Source organism: Eurosta solidaginis, chromosome 1 (assembly GCF_040869045.1).
Source record: "Eurosta solidaginis isolate ZX-2024a chromosome 1, ASM4086904v1, whole genome shotgun sequence".
Lineage (NCBI taxonomy): Eukaryota > Metazoa > Arthropoda > Insecta > Diptera > Tephritidae > Eurosta > Eurosta solidaginis.
In genome coordinates, this window is record NC_090319.1 from 91,416,996 (window position 1) to 91,440,046 (window position 23,051).

General features: G+C 37.9%; 2 protein-coding genes and 1 pseudogene across 3 annotated transcripts; 2 read left to right on the plus strand and 1 right to left on the minus strand.

Moving 5' to 3' along the window:
• Positions 1 to 23,051, plus strand: part of LOC137237255 (putative nuclease HARBI1) — a 526,467-nt pseudogene that overhangs the window by 212,619 nt on the left and 290,797 nt on the right.
• On the plus strand, positions 986 to 13,321 carry Sec15 (exocyst complex component Sec15). The gene is made up of 3 exons (XM_067759053.1): positions 986 to 1,152; positions 1,228 to 2,315; positions 10,360 to 13,321. Exons 1-3 carry the CDS (start codon positions 1,077 to 1,079, stop codon positions 11,464 to 11,466), a joined length of 2,271 nt encoding a protein of 756 aa, XP_067615154.1. The 5' UTR covers positions 986 to 1,076; the 3' UTR covers positions 11,467 to 13,321.
• Tbc1d22 (TBC1 domain family member 22) lies at positions 13,249 to 17,689 on the minus strand. 2 transcript variants are annotated; one of them, XM_067759055.1, is made up of 9 exons: positions 17,633 to 17,689; positions 16,891 to 17,553; positions 16,550 to 16,826; positions 15,624 to 15,804; positions 15,388 to 15,549; positions 14,131 to 14,317; positions 13,876 to 14,058; positions 13,595 to 13,818; positions 13,249 to 13,528 (listed from the first exon to the last, which is right to left on the minus strand). In XM_067759055.1, the coding sequence occupies exons 2-9, from the start codon at positions 17,288 to 17,290 to the stop codon at positions 13,394 to 13,396; spliced, it is 1,749 nt and encodes a 582-aa protein (XP_067615156.1). In that variant the 5' UTR covers positions 17,291 to 17,553; positions 17,633 to 17,689; the 3' UTR covers positions 13,249 to 13,393. The 2 variants fall into 2 exon arrangements, with proteins under 2 accessions (XP_067615156.1, XP_067615155.1); XM_067759054.1 differs by lacking the exon at positions 17,633 to 17,689 and having other exon boundaries at positions 16,891 to 17,623.

The window sequence follows — 23,051 nt, forward strand, 5'->3', positions numbered from 1 at the left end:
GACGGACAAACCTGTCCACCCCAAGACCAAGATTTTTTAAAATCACCGAGAAGGCAGAGTTGCTGGCAAAATGGATATCCAACTTGGGAGCTGCACCTAATCCTAAGGGATTCATCTGCGATCTCCACTTTGAGGACTACGAAAACCCAATCGAGATCTTTCAGAACCGCGATGGGTTTCACAAACTGTTCCCAACTCTACAGTGCGCCCTCTTGTATATCTATCCTCTTTGTCTTTGGTCAAAACGACGATTCTAAAAAGAAATCGACTATGACTTTCTTAAAAATTATCGATTAAAAGTCGGATTGATTGCAGATCTAATCCACAAATCATAATAAAACAAGATTGCGCATTGCGCTGTAAACAAAAGATCAGCTGTTTTTTGTGGGCAATTTTACGTCATTTTCCTTTAGCTCTTGTTTCTTTCTTTCTTTCGCTCAAGGTATTGTGAACTCATACAAGTGAAGAATCTTTCTATTCCTGCATTGCCATACCTACCTGTCAAATAATAGCTGACAGGGAGAACGGCTGTCGCGAATGGCCAGAGAATTGAAGAGGGGTTTCTTTTTTGCTCGCGATTATTAAATTAAAGTGCCATGAATTGCTCAACTGTGTTTCAAATCAGCTTTTCTTTTAAATGTGTATGCAGAAAATCAGACTACATATTAATATTAATTTCTAAAATCTAGTTAATAGATTAAATATGAGCAGCCAGTTAAGCAAACATGTTAAAATATATAAATAATGCAATATAACAGTCGTCTACAAAAATGTTTGAAAAACACTATTGGGCAAATGATTTAAGTAATCGAACGGCGATTTAACAGGTGATCGAGGCTGTTTACTATTGTGAACGTTTTTTTCAAACATTCGCTTCTTGTATGAATTCACAATGGCTCAAGCAGTCAATTACTACGCAGAGCGTAGTAATTATGAACTCGTGAATGCGCAATCTTCTGTGTGATTTGTGGATCTAATCAGCTGTTGGAATAAACAATTGTACAATTCTTTTTGTGTCACCGGCCAGGAAATAGTGTTTTTTTTTATAAAATAAGATAATCATAACAAATAAGAGTATGTCGAAAGTTACGGTGCAGGATATTGAAGCGGTTGATGACTATTGGGGACCTACATTTCGTTCAATTTTAGAAGGTATTTGATAAACACTTGCTAGTATCCACCCACTTTCTAAATATTCCAATTCATTTCACTCTTACCCAACAAAAGCCGATAACACCGATTCAATCTCCGAACAGTTGGAGCAACGTATACGGAGCCATGATAAAGACATCGAACGCATATGCAATCTTTATTATCAAGGCTTCATAGACTCCATACAAGAGTTACTGCAAGTGCGCACTCAAGCTAAGCAACTACACGAAGAGGTACATGCACTCGATCATTCACTGCAACAAATAAGTACATCGGTATTGCAGCAAGGACAAGATTTAGTACGCGCGCGTCAAATTGAATCAAATTTGGCCAGCGCTATTGATGCTCTACAAGCCTGCCTGCCCGCGCTCGAATGTTATATTAAATTTACACAGCAAGCAACCAATAAACAGTATTACCAATCTTTGCGCACTTTGGAGACGCTAGAGACACAACATTTGATTGGATTACATAATTATCGTTTTGCCACACAAATTCGACAGGCAATTCCCGTTATCAAAGAGAATATAAGACGATCCGCTGAAGCAGACTTTCGTGAATTTCTTGAGAATATAAGAAAATTTTCACCGAAAATTGGTGAGGTGGCTATAACACATACGAAAAAGTTACAAAAACGTGATATTAATGCTATTATTGAAGAACATAAACTACAAGGAAAGCTAAATAATAGCGAAGAGGAGAACAATTTAAGTGCCCAAGATTTGATCGATTTCTCGCCAATATATCGTTGTTTACATATTTACATGGTACTGGGACAGCGTGAATACTTTGAAAAGGATTATCGGCAACAACGACGTGATCAATCCAAGTTGGTGTTACAACCACCACCAGGGATGCATGACAACTTGGAGGCATATAAAACGTACATTTGTGCAATTGTTGGCTTCTTTATTGTTGAGGATCATGTAAAGAATACAGCTGGCGATGTTGTAACATCTTCATATTTGGAGGATTTGTGGTCTACGTCTTTGACGAAATTTGTAAATGAGATTAGTATGGCATCATCATCTTGTACTGATCCAAACATATTGTTACGCATAAAAAACTTAATTATGTTGTCCATTAATACTTTCAAATGTTATGGCTACACAGTCAATATGCTTTTCGAATGTTTGCATAATATGCGCGATCATTATAATGAAGTAAGTGACGTTAAATATGCACATATATACAATGTATTTTATATAAATTTACTGGTTATAATTTTTAGGAATTTTAATAATTTAGTTTAATAGTGTCATTCCTAAGCCAAAAACACCGAGAAGGTTAGAGGAGGGTTGCGGGTGTGGGAAATCCTTTGCTGTATAGAAATCCGGTACGCTCCGGTACCAGCATCTTCTGTTACTAGTCCTACTGCCTCCAGAACAATTTATTTGAACCCTTGAACCTTCGGTTATTCTTATTTTAGTCACCTATTACAAAAGGCATGCCCACCGCGGAAATATTCTAAGCCGCTGTTCTCATATAAATGGAATAAATTAAAAATTTACAATTTCTTTTAACATTGAACAAGAACTAAAATTAAACTATCATTACAAATTAAACAAATAAACTTTAAGATATCAGTTGAGACTGAAAAGTATACCATTGCGTAAGGCAACAAACGAACATTCGATACTAATGCAATTATACAAGTCGTTATAGTACGAGCACCAAACACGTATAGGAACATTTTTCCAAAATTTCTACGACACAGGGGTAAATGGAAGGGCACGTAGTGTCTGGACGTCCTAGCAGGAACTGCAAAGCTCAATCGACGTAGCAGCTCAGAGGAGTCAACCTCACCTAGAATTAGCTTATGCAGGAACATTACCCCGAGTAATATTCTACGATTTTCCAGAGTTGGCAAATTAATGAGAAGAAGTCTACTTCTATAAGACGGAAGATTTGAGTCCCAGTTAAAGGCCCGTAGAGCAAAAATTAAAAATTGTTTCTGCACAGACTCAATACGCTTTATATGAGTAATATATAATGGACACCAAACACACGAGCAATACTCAAGTATTGGGCGGACCAGCGAAGTGTAGAGGACTTTGGTCAGATACGGATCCTTGAACTCCTTAGCCCAGCGTTTCACAAAACCAAGGGTACCCATTGCTTTATTAGTAATAGCTGAAATATGTGAGTTGAAGCTCAGTTTCGAGTCAAACAGAACCCCTAAATCGTTAATCGAAGATATACGCTCCATAAGAGTGCCATAAAGTGCATAAGACGACAGGACAGGCTTCACGCGATGAAATGTCATGAACTTACATTTGGAACAGTTTAGAACTAATGCATTTATTGTACACCAGCGTTGAAATGAGTCCAAATCAACCTGAAGTAGATTTGAGCGAGTTAACTCCGAAGGCAAGCATGTATAGCAAATTTTTACATCATCGGCATACATTAGAGCTCGTGAATGATTCAAAATCTGTGGCAGATCATTTATAAAAAGAGTAAAAAGCAATGGGCCTAAATGACTGCCCTGAGGTACACCAGAGGTAACATGAATTGATTTTGAAATAATATTTTTATAAAGCACCTTTTGGGTTCTATTAGAAAGATAGCTTGAGAGCCATGAAGTCAGACTCTTCGGAAAGCCCAGTAAATCAAGCTTCAGAATCAGAAGTTCGTGATTCACTGAATCAAAAGCTTTACTAAAATCCGTATAAATCACATCAGTTTGCTTGCAAGCCAAAAAACCATCCCGAACTAAAGAGGTAAACTCAAGTAGGTTTGTGGTGGTTGACCTACATCTCACAAACCCATGCTGAAAGGGTGATAATATGGAAGTACATGAATGTTGAAGCTGACAGGTAATTATTTGTTCAAAGGTTTTAGGAATAGCTGAAAGCTTAGCAATTCCCCTATAATTCTCAATATTAGATCTACTACCCTTCTTGTGCAGAGGTATGATAAATGACTGTTTCCAAATTGATGGAAATGACGCCGATTGCAAAGATAAATTGAACAATTTTACTATCGGTTCTGTTAAGTTCACAGCACAGAACTTAAGCATACAGCCAGGAATACCATCGGGCCCTGGAGAAAAAATCGGTTTCAGAGCTAAAAAACTCTGAAGTACAGTGGCACTATCAATGACTGGATTGAGTATACAGTTAGAACTAACTATCTCGAACGGATAACTACCGGTTTGGGTACAGGTTGACGAATAGGTCGATTTGAAAAAGTCTGCGAATAAGTCGGCAATATCATGGTCAAGGCTAGCATTCTCGCCACCCAAAGACAAAGATGATGGAAATCCCGAAGATCTGCGCTTTGAATTAACAAACCCGTAAAATTTTTTAGGATTGTTAAAAAACTCAATTTTGCATCTTGTTAAATACGACTTGTAGCAGTTTTGATTCAGGCGTTGGAAATTGGAACGGGCAACTAAATATTTAGAAAAATCTTCAGAAGAATCAGATCTTTTAAAACGCTTATAGAGCCTCGATTTAATATTGTTCAGGTTAGCAAGTTGCCTCGAGAACCAAGGTGGTTTACTACTCTTAGCCTTAACAAAATGAACCGGAACGCAACGATTAATAAAGTCACTTAGGTAACTATAAAAAATAGACGTGGCAGCCTCAACATCAGTACAAGCATAAAGGTCAGACCAATCGTGGGAAGCTAACAGTTGATTAAGCAAATCAAAGTTAGCCTTTTTAAAACATCTCGAACGAGAACGACATAACACTTCCATGAAATTAATCGTAGGCAGTAAATTGTCCAGTGTAACCTCAAGTGTAGGGTGCAAGGGATCTTCAGGCAGGGATAAGGCAGGGATTCGACTGAGACCAGTACCTATTGAACTATCACCAAAAACTAAATCTAACAACTTATTTTTAGAGTTCACCACGTTATTAATCTGAACTAGCGGCAATTCCATAAGCGAACCAATGAAATCATGCTGAGTAACAGGAGTCAAAAAGTTTGAATCATCGTTGCCAATCCAACTAACTTACTTACTTACTTAATTGGCGCTTAACCGTCTAAACGGTTATGGCCGTCCAACAAGGCGCGCCAGTCGCTCCTTCGCTCCGCCAACCGGCGCCAATTGGTCACACCAAGGGAGTTTAAATCGTTTTCCACCTGGTCCTTCCAACGGAGTGGGGGCCGCCCTCTACCTCTGCTTCCATAGGCGGGTTCCGATAGAAACACTTTCTTGGCCGGAGCATCATCTTTCATTCGCATAACATGGCCTAGCCAGCGCAGCCGCTGCGTTTTAATTCGCTGGACTATGTTGATGTCTGCGTATAGCTCTTACAGCTCATCATTAAATCTTCTTCGGTACTCGCCATCGCCAACGCGTAGAGGTCCATAAATCTTTCGAAGAACTTTTCTCTCGAACACTCCCAAAGCCGCTTCATCTGCTGTTGTCATGGTCCATGCTTCTGCCCCATATAGCAGGACGGGTACGATAAGTGACTTGTAGAGTATGATTTTCGTTCGCCGAGAGAGGACTTTACTTTTCAATTGCCTACCTAGTCCAAAGTAGCATTTATTGGCAAGATTGATTCTTCGCTGGATTTCAGTGCTGATGTTGTTGCTAATGTTGATGCTGGTTCCCAAATAAACGAAGTCTTTTACTATTTCGAAATTATGGCTGCCAACAGTAGCGTGGTTGCCAAGGCGCATATGCGCTGACTCTTTGCTCGATGACAGCAGGTACTTCGTTTTGTCCTCATTCACCATCAAACCCATCTTTACCGCTTCTTTTTCCAGCTTGGAGTAAGCAGAACTAACAGCGCGGGTGTTTAGGCCGATGATATCAATGTCATCAGCATATGCCAGTAATTGCACGCTTTTCTAGTATATTGTTCCAGTGCGGTTAAGTTCTGCAGCTAGTATAATTTTCTCCAGCATCAAATTAAAGAAATCGCACGATAGGGGGTCACCCTGTCTGAAACCTCGTTTAGTTTCGAACGGCTCGGAGAGGTCCTTCCCAATTCTGACTGAGCTGATGGTGTTGCTCAACGTCATTTTGCACAGCCGTATAAGTTTTGCGGGGAAACCAAATTCAGACATAGCGGCATATAGGCAGCTCCTTTTCGTGCTGTCGAAGGCGGCTTTAAAGTCGACGAAGAGGTGATGTGTGTCGATTCTCTTTTCACGGGTTTTTTCCAAGACTTGGCGCATTGTGAAAATCTGGTCGATGGTAGATTTACCAGGTCTGAAGCCGCACTGATAAGGTCCAATCAGCCGGTTCACGGTGGGCTTCAATCTTTCGCACAATACACTTGAAAGGACCTTATATGCGATATTAAGAAGGCTGATTCCACGATAGTTGGTGCATTTTGCAGTATCCCCCTTCTTGTGAACTGTGCAAAGAACACTTAGATTCCAACCGTCGGGCATGCTTTCGTCCGCCCATATTTTGCTAAGAAGCTGCTGCATGCGCCTTACCAACTCCTCGCCGCCGAACTTGAATAGCTCCGCAGGCAATCCATCAGCGCCCACGGCCTTGTTGTTTTTCAATCTGGTTATTGCTATTCTAACTTCGTCATAATCGGGCGGGGGGACATATATTCCATCATCATCGATTGCGGGATCGGGTTCTTCATCTCTGCGCGGTGAATTGCTGCCTCCATTTAGGAGAGCAGAGAAGTGTTCCCTCCATAATCTAAGCACTCTCTGGACATCAGTTACAAGGTCGCCGTTTTCATTCCTACAGGAGTTTGCCCCGGTCTTAAAACCTTCCGTCTGTCGCCGTATTTTTTGGTAGAATTTTCGGGCGTTATTCCTGGTGGCTAGCAGCTCAAGCTCCTCGCACTCACGCCTTTCTGCTTCTGCTTTTTTCTACCTGAAAAGGCGTCTCGCTTCCCTTTTCAACTCACGATAGCGTTCACACACTCCTCTTGTCGCGCTCGCTTTTAACGTAGCCCTGTAGGCAGCGTCTTTTCTTTCGGTTGCAACGCGGCATTCTTCATCATACCAGCTGTTTTTTCGCGGCCGCCGGTAACCAATTTTTTCCTCGGCGGCAGTATGAAGTGCTTTGGAGATATGCTCCCACTGCTCCTGTATTCCTTCAGGATGAGTTGTGCCCTCAGAGAGCAGGTGTGAGAGTCGAGTTGCGAAATCATTGGCAGTCTGTTGTGATTGAAGCTTTTCGACGTCTAGCTTTCCTTGTGTTTTTTGTTCCTTGTTTTTAGCCGCGTTGAGGCGGGTGCGTATTTTGGCTGCAACGAGATAATGGTCCGAATCGATGTTAGGTCCTCGGATCGTTCGCACATCTAAAACACTGGAGGCATGCCGTCCGTCTATCACAACGTGATCGATCTGATTGCGAGTATTTCGATCAGGAGACAGCCATGTAGCTTGATGTATCTTTTTATGCATGAACCTCGTGCTTGATATGACCATGTTTCGAGCACCGGCAAAGTCAATCAGCCTCAGTCCGTTAGGAGAAGTTTCATTGTGTAGGCTGAACTTTCCGACTGTAGGGCCAAAAACACCTTCTTTGCCCACCCTGGCGTTAAAGTCGCCAAGCACGACTTTTATATCATGACGGGGGCAGCGCTCGTATGTGCGTTCTAATTGTTCATAAAAAGTGTCTTTCACCTCATCGTCTTTCTCCTCTGTCGGCGCATGGGCGCAGATGAATGATATATTAACAAATTTTGCTTTTATTCGAATAGCGGCGAGACGCTCGTCCACAGGCGTGAACGCCAGGACTTGGCGGCAAAGTCTCTCTCCCACCACGAATCCGACGCCGAAACTGCGCTTATTCGCATGGCCACTCCAATATATGTCACAATTTTTGATCTTCTTTCTTCCTTGCTTCGTCCAACGCATTTCTTGGATGGCGGTGATGTCAGATTTTGCTTTGACGAGGACATCAACCAGCCGGGCATCTGCACCAATCCCATTCAGGGAGCGGACGTTCCAGGTGCATGCCCTCAATTCATTGTCCTTCAAACGTTTGCCATGGTCGTCATCAATAGAGAGTGTATTTATCCGAGGCTTGTTGTTATATTTCATTGGAGTATGGTTTTACGTGGCGGGTCCCAAGCCCAGCGCACAACCCGCTCAGCGGGGGTTAAAATATTACTTGGCACGTTTATATAGCGAGCCGCTTGCTCCAAGACAGACGCCCGCTTGCAGCCGCACCTAGAGGTGTACAGACGCTGCCGATGAAATCTCCCCCGGCTAGCCCTTAAACCGATTATGTCAGAGTGGCCTAGCCAGGTTGTCGCCTTCTCACATTAGCTCACCGCTAAACGGGTGTTTAGCGGCTACCCAGAGGATACTTGGCCGCAAGCGACCGGCAGTAGTGAGCTGCTTGAACCGCATGCAAAAGAATCGCTCTGGCCATTCCCAGGTGAATGGCGGTCAGAAGCTTTCCCCACTTTCGTGGACTTCTACACACGGCCCCACCCAATTAAAGTCCCCAAGAACCACTAGGCGATCGTTATCACGCAAACGAGAATGTAGGCTGTGGATAACTGCTTTATGGCAATCATAAGCGTACATATCTGACCGAGGCGGTATGTAGGAACAAGAAATATATAAGAAAAAATTCGGGAAAAAGAGCTTTACAGCTATGAATTCAATGTCAAGCGCGTCCTCAAAGCTCAACAATTCAGTTGAAATACTGGACAATACAGCTATCAGGACACCGCCTGCTCTCGATTGACGATCACACCGAAAAACAACGTAGTCATTTGAAAATAACTCTGAATTTAAATTATCAGGTTTTAGCCAAGTCTCTGTGAAAGCAATCACTTCCGCAGTAAAAGTAAAACTGTTAAGGTAAAATGCATTTAATTTAGAACGCAAACCACGAACATTCTGATAGTGAATAGTTACTTTTGAATCGTATTTGCAGGGCTGGTAATCAAGTTTTTTGAAACTATACGTGCGCGAGGCTCAACCTTCGACTTTGTGGTGTACAAATGTACCACCGAATGTATAGGCCAAAAAGATTTGTCAAGAACCATATCAAAATATACATCTGGAACTGATATTTTAAATGAAGAAAAATCCCTCACATACTTAAAAACAAATTTATGTGCACTAATGTTAATAGAACCTGTACTATTAATCTTAGCTAAGATATAATTAACGACATCAGACTCCGTCAGAGATGGATGCAATCTTGATACGAAAATTGCCCGTCGGGGCGGCACGGCAGTAACCAACCTAGGACCAGCCGGATCTAAATTAGTATCACCCAAATTTCCAGCAACATCAACAATGTTATCGTCATTCGATACAGCGTCATTACCATTTAAAGTACGCGCAGTGTTGCTATCATTTACAATATTTTGGTTATTAACAGCATGAGAAGAGGCAGTGTTCGTAGAAATGTTAGCGCCGGCATTAGCAGTGTTAGTAGCGCAAGGCACTTCGGCAGAGCTAACAGCATCATTGAAATTGCTTTGGACATTAGCAGCAAAAACGGGGCCGGAACTCTTTTCAATGTTAGCGTCGGCAGAATTGTTAACCATGATAGTGCCTTTGTCTTTGTTTCGTTTCTTTTTTTTGCCAGCACTACCCCGCAGTACGCCACCCACCGCTTCATCATAGAGCTTATGTAAATTACTGAGCTCAGAACGTAAAATTTCTAATTCGCCTAATAACCGGTTTTTGTCCGCTTGCAGAGAGTGTATACCGGCAACCGCGCTTGCTTGCTGTGCTCGCGGGAATATTCTATGCCGCTGTTCTCATATGGGAGAATACCATTGTTCGGTTGTATGCTAGCTGCAAACTTAAAAGTTATTCTTGCTCTAAAGGATGTTTCCAGCATCAGTTGAGTATCAGGAATAAATAAGTTATATGAAAAGAAGGCATGAGTTGCGAAGACCATATTTTCCTGCCTTTCATTTCAATAGCCGTTAAAATCGTTTCAAACCTGGGCCATATTAATAATAATAATTATAAAGAGGCATTATAATATACTAAGCCAAGCTTAAACACTTAACACAAATATATTTCATTACGTGAGCAGCTCTATTTGAAAACCATTTCGATAATTGAAAGTTAACTGTTAATAGTTGGAGAATAATGCAACACTATTTGATTCTAGTTAAAGCATATCGCAGTGGCATTGAATTTGTAACTGAGATTACTTCACTTCACTTCAAGAAAATTATTGCTTCTGAACTTAGTCTCAGAAGTTTCCCTTCCACCCCACGTTATATTATACCAGCTCCGACATCTTTTTTGCCTCTTATAATAAACTGATTTTCGTCTAATTTTCAGGTGTTACTTCAGCGTTGGGTGCATGTTTTTCGTGACATTTTGGATAAAGAACAATTCCAACCGATGATTGTTGAAACTCCAGAGGATTACGAGTCAATCATTGAACGTTTTCCTTTCCATTCAGAACAATTGGAAAATGCACCATTCCCCAAAAAGTTTCCCTTCTCTCGCATGGTACCCGAAGTCTATCATCAAGCAAAAGAATTTATGTACGCCTGCATGAAATTTGCCGAAGAGCTAACGCTCTCCCCAAATGAAGTTGCAGCTATGGTGCGTAAAGCTGCAAATTTGTTGCTAACACGCAGTTTTAGCGGTTGTCTATCAATGGTATTTCGTAATCCAAGCGTAGCTCTAACACAACTTATACAAGTTATAATTGATACGCAATACTTGGAAAAGGCAGGCCCATTTTTAGATGAGTTCGTTTGTCATATGACGAATACAGTTAGTAATATATCACAAACACCTTCAGCAATGTTTCATGTAGCACGTCAAGAAGCTGAGAAACAAGTTGGTGTACGCATTTGTTCGAAAATTGATGAATTCTTCGATTTGGCAGCCTACGATTGGTTACTTATCGAACCACCAGGCATTGCATCCGCCTATATAACAGATATGATTTCATATTTACGGAGTACTTTTGATAGTTTTGCCTTTAAATTGCCGGGCATCGCACAAACGGCTTGTCGTCGAACTTGTGAACATATTGCAAACAAAATCTATGATATACTCTATGATGACGAGGTGAAACAGATTTCAACTGGTGCACTACAACAAATTAATTTAGATTTATTACAGTGCGAATTTTTTGCTGCGTCTGAGCCAGTGCCTGGTTTGCGTGAAGGTGAATTATCAAAATATTTTTTAAAAAATCGTCAATTGTTGGATTTACTTATTATGGAGGAATGGAGTACATATTTACATGATTATGGAAAACAAGAAAATCGTTATCATTTGGTTCATCCACAGTCGATTATTGTTATTTTGGAAAAAATACGCGAAGCTGATAAGAAGACTATGTTTTCGGTATTGCGTAAAAATGATAAAAAGAAATTGTTGGATACGGTATTGAAGCAGTTGAAACACTTAACCGAAAGGCAAAATTAAACCCAGCGGAAATTTTTGTCAGGGAAAAGTATAGATTTATGTATATTTTGCGATAATTATAAGGTCAAAAAGTTTTACGAATGTGTATAGCATTAAATCTCATAATTCATAAATATTATTTTTAATATCAGTAATTATGTAAAACAAATTAATAATATTAACACAAAAATTCAGGGATCGGGAATATTCAATATTTTTCACATCCTTAACTTGCATTCTCAAATAATTTAATGCTTTGAAATCTTTTTTAATATTAATCACTTTTGCTGACAAATGCTACTTTGGGCTGTGTAGGCAAATCTCTTATAGTACCCGTCCTGCTATATGGTGCGAAATCATAGACCATGACAACATCATGGTAGTGTTCGAGACAAAAAATTTTGTCGAAAGATTTCTAGGCCTATACTGACGACGAGTACCGAGAAGATTTACTGATATAAACACTCCTTATAGTTGCCGTTTGGAGCCGGCATAACACATCTAGGTCCCGGCATAAAACAAGCCCTGACAAATCTTTTCGGGCGTAAATCGCGCCAAGTATTTATATTTACATTTTCCGACTCAAAATTATGCGATCGTATAACTTATGAATTTCATTTTTCGTTCAGGCAAAATGGAACGATGCTTTTTTTCCGAAATTTGGAATTTCGTTTTCGAATAACAAAACATCATCTTAAACTTTTTATTGAATATTTTGGCATATGTTAATTTCATTTTGCCTTTAATAACACTATACGACAAAGCTACCTTTTTCTAGGTATCGGGCCAAACCCATTATTTTGTAGATTGATCTATAAGAAAAAAAAATGCCCCTTTTTCGAAGTTCTCAAAAACAGATAATGGCTATCGAACTCGAAATGTCTTTCGAAAAGGAAAGAAGTTGTTACTTTTGTTTGTGGGCGTGGTACGCAATTTTTCCTTATCTCAATTGTATGTATGTGTATTCTTGTTGTTATTGTATTAACGACAAATACACTCCCCGAAGATTTTGGGAAGTGTTGTCGATGTTGATGGTCCTTTTTCGGGATATAGATGCGGTACGTTCCGGTAACAAAGCACCATTAAGGTACTAGCCCGACCATCGCCTGCTAAATATGTGTAAGATACATTCATATTTGTAAAAGGATTCCCCTCGCGTATGTGAGATTGACAATTGGGTTGCAGAAGCTGTGAAGCTATAAAGCTTTGTATTGCGCTTATCAACCCCTTGAATCCCTGTGTATTCTGCTTTTCTTCATAAGGGGTCGAAAGGCAAATTTGTGAAAAAATTAAAAGCGGAAAATTACACAGCAACAGCGAACCTGGTAGTGTAACACATGTATTTCTATGAGTTTTGACATACTGAATCTGAATCTACTATCAGAATTGGTTCAGTGGGTCCTTGGTTCTAACCTCAATATGCGACCTCTATGCGCATCAGCCACAAAATTCTCTAAGACTGCGCTTTTGTTGCATAAGATGCATTTATTAAATTTTTAGATTTATTCATAATTATTATAATATATAAAAGAATTGCAACTTTATTTAAATTTCGATTTATGATAAACTCGCCGTAGTAATACATACATATGTATGTATGAATTCTTTGTAGAACAATGTTATTTACGCAATATAATAGGAATATATGTATATACAAAGTATTATGCGTTATTTGATAATAATTATTATAATAACAGTATATGAATGCATGTGTATATGCGCTATATTTGTGTCTATACTGCTTGTCGATTCAGTGGCTGGTCGTCCTAATTTACTTTTTGCCAATAATATTTCGAATATGCATTTTTCTGAACTTTAAGATAATTTGTATAATCAACACATAATAAAGCATTTAAACGCTACCAGAATAACTGCATTTTACTATGTTTTTTTATTTTCAAATCTATGCCACGTATTCGTAAATATACTTTCCTTTTTCTTGCTGATGTCAACTTTTCACCTCTAAATGTTTTGGCGCATCAGCATAGGTGAATTTCAGCCGAAACGCTTCCGCAACCAAAACATTTATCTGACGATCAGACCAATTTTCTGTTGGCAGATTTTGTAGCAGCAACATAAGACCCTGTGAGGTGGCAAAAAAGAAAGCGGTAAAATAAAAAATCTGAAAAAAATAAAGCCTATAACTTACCTGGAAATCATTTTGTTGCAGCAATCGATCTTTCCAGTGCAACAGAAAAGCCGCACATACATACAAATGGAAGAATGCAAAACCATCGGATTCGGCGAGGTATGTATCCCACAAGCGTATTGTGCAATGTAGCGGCAGCTCACGCGTGAGTAAATTATTCATCCAACGAAAGGAAAATTGTAAATAATCCACGCCATGCGCTTGCAGATGACGATGCAGATTGCCTAAAATTAATAACATTTGTATATTTTTATATCACTATGTTAATATGTTGCACTCACCATCGATTCGCTGTATAAGATCTTTCAATTGATTCACCTTTTCTTGTATACCCAGCTGCGCAAATATATAATTATCTTGTATGCAATCGAGAAATTTAGAAAGACACCAAAATGAATCCGCCTCAATAGCGTCTCGTTTATCCACCGACAAAGTGCTTATATCAAATTTTTCCAAATCGGTACCTATTTTTGTTTGGTTTTATAAAATATTAAACCAATTACATTCTATACTAAGGATTTTGAAAAATTACACACCTGGCTCCAATAATTCTTGCAGAAATACAATGAAAAACGGCGTGACTAAATCATTAATGCCTTGCACATAACCCGAGGCTGGATGACGTATGGCCCAAATGAATAAAATTCGCTCAAATATTTCCTGTACGAGTTTTTGTTGGAAGAGTGATATTTGTGGATTCATTCGTGGTACATCGATATGTATCTGTGAAGAAATACAACTCAAGCATAAATATATAAGTTATACAAATCAAGGAATGGATATAATTCCTATCAGTGTCGTTGAATTCCCATTAAAAAAATAGTATCAATAACATAAGAGTTTCCGATACGCTTTGTGAAAACTGAATGCAATTTGTTTGTAGTGCGTGGTACCATAACTTCACATAACATAACTTCTCACCAGCAATTTTCAGTGAACTTAAAACAATATACGGCTTCTGGCAGTGAGCTGCAGGCGATTGTCATCCATTTTCGAATTTAAAGGTTGTATCCCGGAGTGTCCTTGTGCTGAGTAGACAATTGAGAGGTACAGTTCTCTTCGCTGAATGAAAATTCAGCTCCCCAACTTACTTATCAAGCTCACCTGCTCAATTGTGCAGTAGCCTGAACGCTGACATCCGCTTTAGAAAATCCCCGTTCAGTGTTATCAGTAGGCCCGCCTTCTTTATACCGCGATGCCAAATTAATCTTCAGCCTGGTACATGTAATAACAAAGTTTTACTTTCTGTATTTTTAAGGACATTAGAATACAATTATTATCGTATTTTTGGAATGAAAACCTCATTAATCTTTTATATTTTAAACACCCTTATAATGCAGTCAATGGCAAGCTGTTGTCATCATAGTACGTCTTTAAATCATTCTCCCCTACTACAAAACCTCCTGATAACTTTCCCAGTTAAACATTTGTTTTTCTTTCTTTTTCGATTGTCCTTTGGCGAATATAGATCCGGCATGCCTCGAAACTTTATGGTACCAGCCCCACAAATTCACCTCGCGTAAGGTTCAATTTTTCTTTTGTATTTATCTCTTTGCTATACGCAGATGGAAATATCGTGTATTTTGTTTTGTTGATTTTCCGATAGGGTAGATAAATGATGTATATTGGAACGATTTTCCGTCATCCTTGTCACAGAACGAAAATCGACACTGATGATGGCACAACGCCGAAACTGGTTTGTCTCAAAACCAAATTTGACAAGGGATGACGGAAAATCGTTCCAATATATATCGTGTATTCTTCGCAGATATAGGTCACAGATGGTTACACACCTGTCTATAAGTATCCTGTTGTGACTCATCTTGACTATCAACTCTAAAATAATTATGTCGCAAATCCTGATATCCTTGGCGTTTACTTTCGAGTACAACATTTCGGCGTTCACCAGCTGGTGGTAGATACTTGGATAGCAAACGCCAACTAACCGCACGCATCTGCAAATGGAGGTAAAAAAATATTCATAACTTTTATAGTGATGCTGAGATCAACCAGGCCGTCATATACTCACCTTTTTTGGCACACCAGACCAGCTGAGTTTTTTCAAAGCCACCAAATCTAATAATGGCGATTCCAAAAGTATGTGGAATTTTTCGATTTTCGTTTCATATTCTGTTTCTTGTGTATTCGAGCTAAACTTTTGCAACTGTGGACGTCCTGGGTATGCGTGAAAGTTGCGTACAATTTTAACCCTGAGATGAAAAAAGGTCATGTATAATTATATAACTAAACATATTTAAGAAATGTAAGTAGTTAACGGTTTATTACACAGGTGGACTTCAGACAGCCAATAGTAGGTCAAGTACATATATTCAAGATATTAGAGGACTTCGTAGGTAGTCCGACTCCGTTATGGACCTAGCACGACCATCTCGGGAACGATTTGGTGTGACCACAAGAAACCTTAAAAGTGGCTACCTAGGCCATACCGCCCTCCCACCCCTAGATCCATAAGGAACTTGCGGTCGCCAGAGTATCGGCTGATAAAGAAACAGGATTCGTCACGGATAGGTGAGGTTGACAATTGGGTTGGAGAAGCCATATATTGCGCTGGTAACCCCTTGAAATGGTGGCGCTACACAACCCCTTGAATCAATTTGATATTTTAGTCGCCTCTTACGACAGGCATACCTTCCGCGGGTATATTCTAAGCCCCCTAACCCTGAGGTAGTTAGAAGAGATGATTAAGGGCCATATATCGAAATGTATTATTTGAAGAAGAAGCCGATAGGACATTGCAACACTTCTTGTATAAATATTATGGTTTTTAAGCACGGGCCTAAGATATCAAAATTATTGGGTTTGCTTTTCAATAAATGTGTTCTGATATGGTGTTCCCAAGTAGCATGAAACGGGCAGTTTTGGAATCCATTGGTCGATTGATCGTGTCTTACTTGATACCTGATATGGGGTAAAAGTAGTGATCTTGAACATTACCTCGCTTCAGCATCGCTTTTTGGCTCATTCTTTTGGCTTGCTTCTTCACTAGACTGACTGACTGAATATTGAATTTTGTTTCGTTTTTGCGTTTCCTCTGTTGTTAATAGAACTGTTGGCACTGATGTCGCGGTTTTGCCAGAAGATATTTTTCCCGTTGATAATGTAGCTGAATCATTTGCTATTAAACGTTTGGTGGAGTTCGTTGCTGAATTACGATGTATCTCTATCACATTTAGTGCTGCTGTATGGGAAACTCTTTTGGATATACGTGAATCTAGCAAAAATGGTATAGAAGTTACTGTAATTGGAAGAGTAACAAAAATTTTGTATAGCCTTACCATTTCCAGACGCTGCTCCAGATATTATACAGAATTCATCATCACCCATATCCCACGCATCGCTAACCGATTGTTGATAGTCGCGAAATGTAGACACCATACCTTCTTTATTAGTGGCACGCCCACTACTATTTCCGCTATACGGAGTAACTTCAATACGTTTTGGACTAGGACGGCCTGGCACTAAACGTCCACTATTTTTCCAAAACGATGAATTGGTACTACAATTGCTAAAGTTAGGGATGCTTAAACTGTGGTTTTTGTTATTTGTACCCAATGTCGTGGACGTTGTCGTTAGAGTGGTGTTAGTTGGTGTTTTTGCCGCTGATATTGCACTGGACGTGGTGTTTGTATTGTTGCTGCTGTCGTTTTGTCTCGCACCGTCTACATTATTTTCCATAGTATGTGCGCGAATGCCAAATTCCTATTTTATGTACGTGTGTATGTGCCTTTTGTTTTCATGAATTTTAATATATAAATTTTTTATTTTTTTGTAATCTACAAATAGTAGAATTCAAGTTCTTTCCCCTGCACAGCGCCAAACGAAGAGCTAAACTTTCTTATGATCATCATACAGTGGAATCTTGCCAATCACATATTCACAAGACTATTCCACAAGATTTGCAACAATGCCAGTAATATTTTATAAAAATTTCTTCGATTCTATAAATAATTAAAACAAATGAGACATTTTTTTTGTAATGCACAAATAATACGTGTTCTACAGGTAAAATGAAAATACCTGTGCACTCAATTAAAATTGCTCTTTGAGTAGAGATCAAACAATAAATTGAGTGATATCGGCTGTTCTTGCGAATGTCGATAGATATACCCAGTTTCTGATTTTGGGTTTTCCTTTATATTAGTTTTTAACAGTAATATTAGGTCTGTTCTGAAAGTAATGCGAACACGAATTGTGCAAAATTTATAGAAAAAAGTATCTTAGGCAACGTTCACACATTCACTTATCTACATAAGACCTAGTATACATATAACGACATTATCTACACATTCGTACTTAACTCCTAATTGTTAATTATATAACTAGACTTTCCATATTGGCGGTCACCGTGGTGTGATGGGTAGCGTGCTCCGCCTATCACACCGTATGCCCTGGGTTCAACTCCCGGGCAAAGCAACATCAAAATTTTAGAAATAAGATTTTTCAATTAGAAGAAAATTTTTCTAAGCGGGGTCGCCCCTCGGCAGTGTTTGGCAAGCACTCCGGGTGTATTTCTGCCATGAAAAGCTCTCAGTGAAAACTCATCTGCTTTGCAGATGCCGTTCGGAGTCGGCATAAAACATGTAGGTCCCGTCCGGCCAATTTGTAGGGAAAATCAAGAGGAGCACGACGCAAATTGGAAGAGAAGCTCGGCCTTAGATCTCTTCGGAGGTTATCGCGCCTTACATTTATTTATTTTTTTTTAGACTTTCCATATTAATCTTTCACCTCTATAATCGGTAATTATGAAAAAATTTTAGAATTCGGATTATTTTTCATAGAAAAAGCTCCACCTCTAAAGTATTAAATATATAAATAAGTAATAAATTTGAACTAGTATTAAGTAAATATTCCAAATATGACACTGTAAAGGACCATGTATTATATGTGCATTAAATAAATGAATGAATGAATGAATAATTTCTAACTGGAAGCACAAAATAAAAGAGAAACGTGAACATATGATAGAAAATAACCTAGTTCCTAGGGATAGAACATATGTAGACGCGTAAACTACCTTTTGACTATTTGTTGTAGATTAAATATAAATATAATTGAAAAATACAAGTTCCAAATGCCTGTTGTTGCCTTAAGCTGAAAGCACTGGAGGATTGGAAACGCGTCCTTTCCAACCTTCCTTAAATGACTGGCTCCCAGACTCGTCCGTTTGTCACGCCAGTAAATATACTGATCGGAATCACATGGCATTCCAACAGCATATCCAATAGAAATAAGTGATATAATAATGAATTGTACTTAGTAAGTTTTAGGCCTAAACAGCCGTAATAATAAATAAATTGAATTAAAATTAAAGCATGTGCAGACGTGTTAGTCCACAATAGTTCTTGGTGTTCACATATGTCCTATCCTTAGACTACGTTCACAGATGCAATGTTCTACAATAAATCAATAGATAATCCACAACATATGTTTCATCCCTAGGAACTAGATCTGTAAAATTTTCACATTTCTCTTTCATTTCGTACTTTCAATTAGAGATTACACTCTAGAGGTGGTATTTTTCTATGAAAAAAAAAATCGGCATCTCCGAAACTTGTTCATAATTATGGATTATCGAAGGCAAAAATTTATATGGGAAATCTATATATTTATGAATGAAGATAATCTCATTATATGTGAACTAGAACTAAATCCACAATAAATCACCTCTAAGTGAAAGCGCTAAAAAAAAACGTGAAAATGTGACGGGTAATAGTTTAGTTCCTAGGGATATGCACAGTAGATTTGCAGAAAGGTCGCAGTGTTTTTTTTAACGAGTGTACGTTTACGTTTGCGCGTAAAAAACGCGTATTCTCGCTTAGATAATGCTTAGGAGACCCGTCTAGCGGCAGTGGTTAAACAACTAGCTAGAGCACAGGGTGTACCGAAAAGTGGAGACACAACCCTCTGATGGCGATAGTGTATAACATATGGCTGAATCAGTTGCGATGAATTGTGGACACGCACCATTTTAAGAGGTGATACATAGAATTAGTGTAGATGTGAAACCTAGACACATATTTCAGTTACATCTGAGTGTAATGCGTATTGAAATTTAGTAGGTAGTACTAATTTTATGCGCAGCAATTTCATTGGTGTATTTAAAGTTTGACGCTTAGCATTCCATATAAAGTTTAAGCGTAAACGTCTATAAATGTAAAAAAACAGAGCTAATACCCACTCAGCATTTAGGTGATTCAATTTTGAATTTCCCTACATATCAATACATTTTGATTACTCTTTCTGACTAAATAATGAGTTATCATACAATTGAACAAAAGAAATAATCAAATATGAATTCTTTTGATGATAAAAACTAAAAAACATTTTTCGATCACTTTTTGGAATCATTTTTGAATCAAATGTCTTTACTTTAGGTGATCAAAAATTTATAATCATTTTTCATTCAGGTTTCTGAATCTTTTATGAATATATTTGTTGACTGAATAATTAATTTTATACTTGTTCAAATTTTACTTTTCATTAAAAATCTTATTTTTTCACATACACGTATTTTTTCAATCATTAAGCTAAGAAAAAATATATAAAAATTTTATTATTTATGCAAAATATGTATATTCTTCAAGACAAAAATAATGTAATTCTGCTCGTGAACGAAGATTTCCCCAACCATTTCACCCCTTCAGCTTCCCAGAAAATACATAATGATTGGACAATACATACATAGGTTGTGAGCTATTTGAACCCCAGGTAAGTGAAACTATCTTGACGTACCTGGATACGGCTTCAACATCCCGTATCGTATCCGTATTAAGATGAAGACGACAACGCTGATGTTGGATGTTGTAGTCGCAGGTGTATATCGGTCAAGTTTGTTTGCGAGTTACCTGTGGTTCGAATAGCTCACTTTCGATTGCTTTCTTCCCCTGATGAAATAAGATTATTATGTAGTATCCTATTTTGAATGAGATATGAAGAATAAATGCATTATAATGGCATTTAAAAATGATTCAAAAATCTCAACCAAAACGATTGAAATATATTCACGAATATGATCAGAAAATGACTGTGAAAAGCAGTCAAATATTACTCGAAAACTATTAAAGCTCAATTCTACAATGATATTAAATATGAATAAAAGGCGTTTCGAAATAGGAATCATAAATGATTATTCAAGAATAATCAAATTTATGGTACATTTTTCTCCCGACGATACGTTAATTTTCGAACAGAAAATGCTTTTAAATTTGAACGTTTTTAATCATCTTGGGGTATATTTAAATATTTTTTGATCAAAATTTTCAAAAAATGCTGGCTGGGTAATAGTTCCTAGGGATGGGATACATGTGATCGCGTAAATTAACTGTTGAGGATCTATTGAAGAATAGTGCAATCGGAATTCCTTTCCATGACTTTAAGGCCCGGTTTTCAGTGGTTGGTTAAGCTAAGCTTAAACTGTAGTCAAATTTAAATTCCAGCTAAACCGCCTTTGGGGTATGCTCTTTTGTGCGGCAACATTGGTTTTATATTATCTAGATAATTTGTAGATACGACAACAGCTGGATTTTGTTTAGCTAACAAACATGGAAAACAATTCTCCGGCGAAATATATATCTAGTTCCGGAAGTGATATCCAACATCATTATTTAATTATTCTTAAACCAGATTGTTCTCGAGTTAATATCCAACTTCATTCTCCAGTAACTATCCAACCTTTGTGAAATTTTGTAAAATTAAAAGTTTTCCAGTTGATCTCCAACGTCATTAGTATTTTCCAAGTATTATCTTACACCCCTGTTATGAATTTTCACACGATAAACGATAAACGCTTGCTAGCGAATCGTAAAAAATCAGCTTTCATATTGCGATTTCTACATGCCCGATGAATGTACTACTGTGAATGACAGCAGAGTTTTGTTTACAAATTATTGTGAATCTATACGAAAAAGATAGCAAAACAAAACGCAAATACTAAAAATTCAATTGTCTTGTACGTAAAAGTGGCAAAAGTTTTTAAAGGCTGTGATATTAATATGTTTTCTGCAACCTCTGTTGCCTTTTATGTAAACTCAAATGAACAAATTGACGAAACTCGAATAAAGGCCATAGAAAGAAGAAAATTGAGAGATGCTCCCAATATTCTTAAAATGAACTACACTGTAAGGACTTGACAGACCAGAAGTAAAAAAATTTATTTCAGAGTATGTCTTAACAGAAGTAGAAGGCAGTTTGCGCGCCCGTAAAAATATGTCATCCGTCACAAATATTTTGAAGATTTGTGCGACTTTAAGGTTTCTTGTCAGGATGTTGCAACAGAGTGTTGGGAATGAGGCTTTATTTAGATTCTTTTGGATTTTTAATTTTATTTAAATCTCCCAACGTATCGTGCAAAAATTTATCAACGATAGCTAGCGTAGAAAATTTAACAGCTGATACGATAGTTAGCGTATGGCAATACCACGATAAACGCTTACGATTGGGTTTCCCACGCTAGAATTTATTTCATAATACGGCATAACAGATTGCAAGCGTTTATCGTGTATCATATGAGTTCATAATATGAGTGCTAATTTCGAGAGATTTTGAGAAATGTAAAGTTCTCAAATGAATATTCAACCCATTTCTCCAGTTGATATCTTACATTATATATCGGGTTGAGGTGGAGTTGATAAAAATCTCCAAGGAGGTACCATCAAAACCAACAGCTGTTTATTGTGAAAAATAAAAACCTGACTGATAGCACTAATGAAGTGTAATTAATCAAGAATAAATTATATAGGCGGCCGCCGTGGTATAATGGTAGCGTGCTTCGTCTACCACACCGAAGATCCTACATTAACATTATTGAACCTTACATTTAAGTCCAGTTAGAGAACCACAAGTTATTAATTACATTTTTATCAACTTAAGTAATAGCATAGTACGCTATGATTCTCGAGTTGAGCCACTGTTTTGAAACAACTCTTGAGATTTTAGAAGTATGCCTAGTTGACCCATTTTCTACAACTTTTACCCCTACCCCCCCCCCCCCCCCCCCCCCTCGGTTACCACGGTAGTATATTTTAAGACCCCCATCACCCTTTAATTTTCACGTAGTAGTTCATAAGTATGATTTTAAATTATTTTTGTTAACTTAAAAAAAAATTGTATTTGATTTATATTTGCTTTTATTTTATTTTATTTTCATTTATTTTAATTTTGCTAATTTTTTAAATTTTATTTTAATGTATTTTATTTTATTTTGCTTTTAATTTAATTTTATTTTATTTTATTTCAATTTACATTATTTTATTTTATTTTATTTTGATTTTCATTTGTTCAATTTCCTTATACCGTAACTATTTTATTTTTAATAAAATAAATTGATTAATCTCCGTGTTGGAGAAGCACACAAATGAAAACGGTGTAGAAGAGTGGAGAAGGGTACGGAGCAGAGGAAGTAAAAGAGCTCTCTCGCAGTACCGTGCAGCACTAAGAA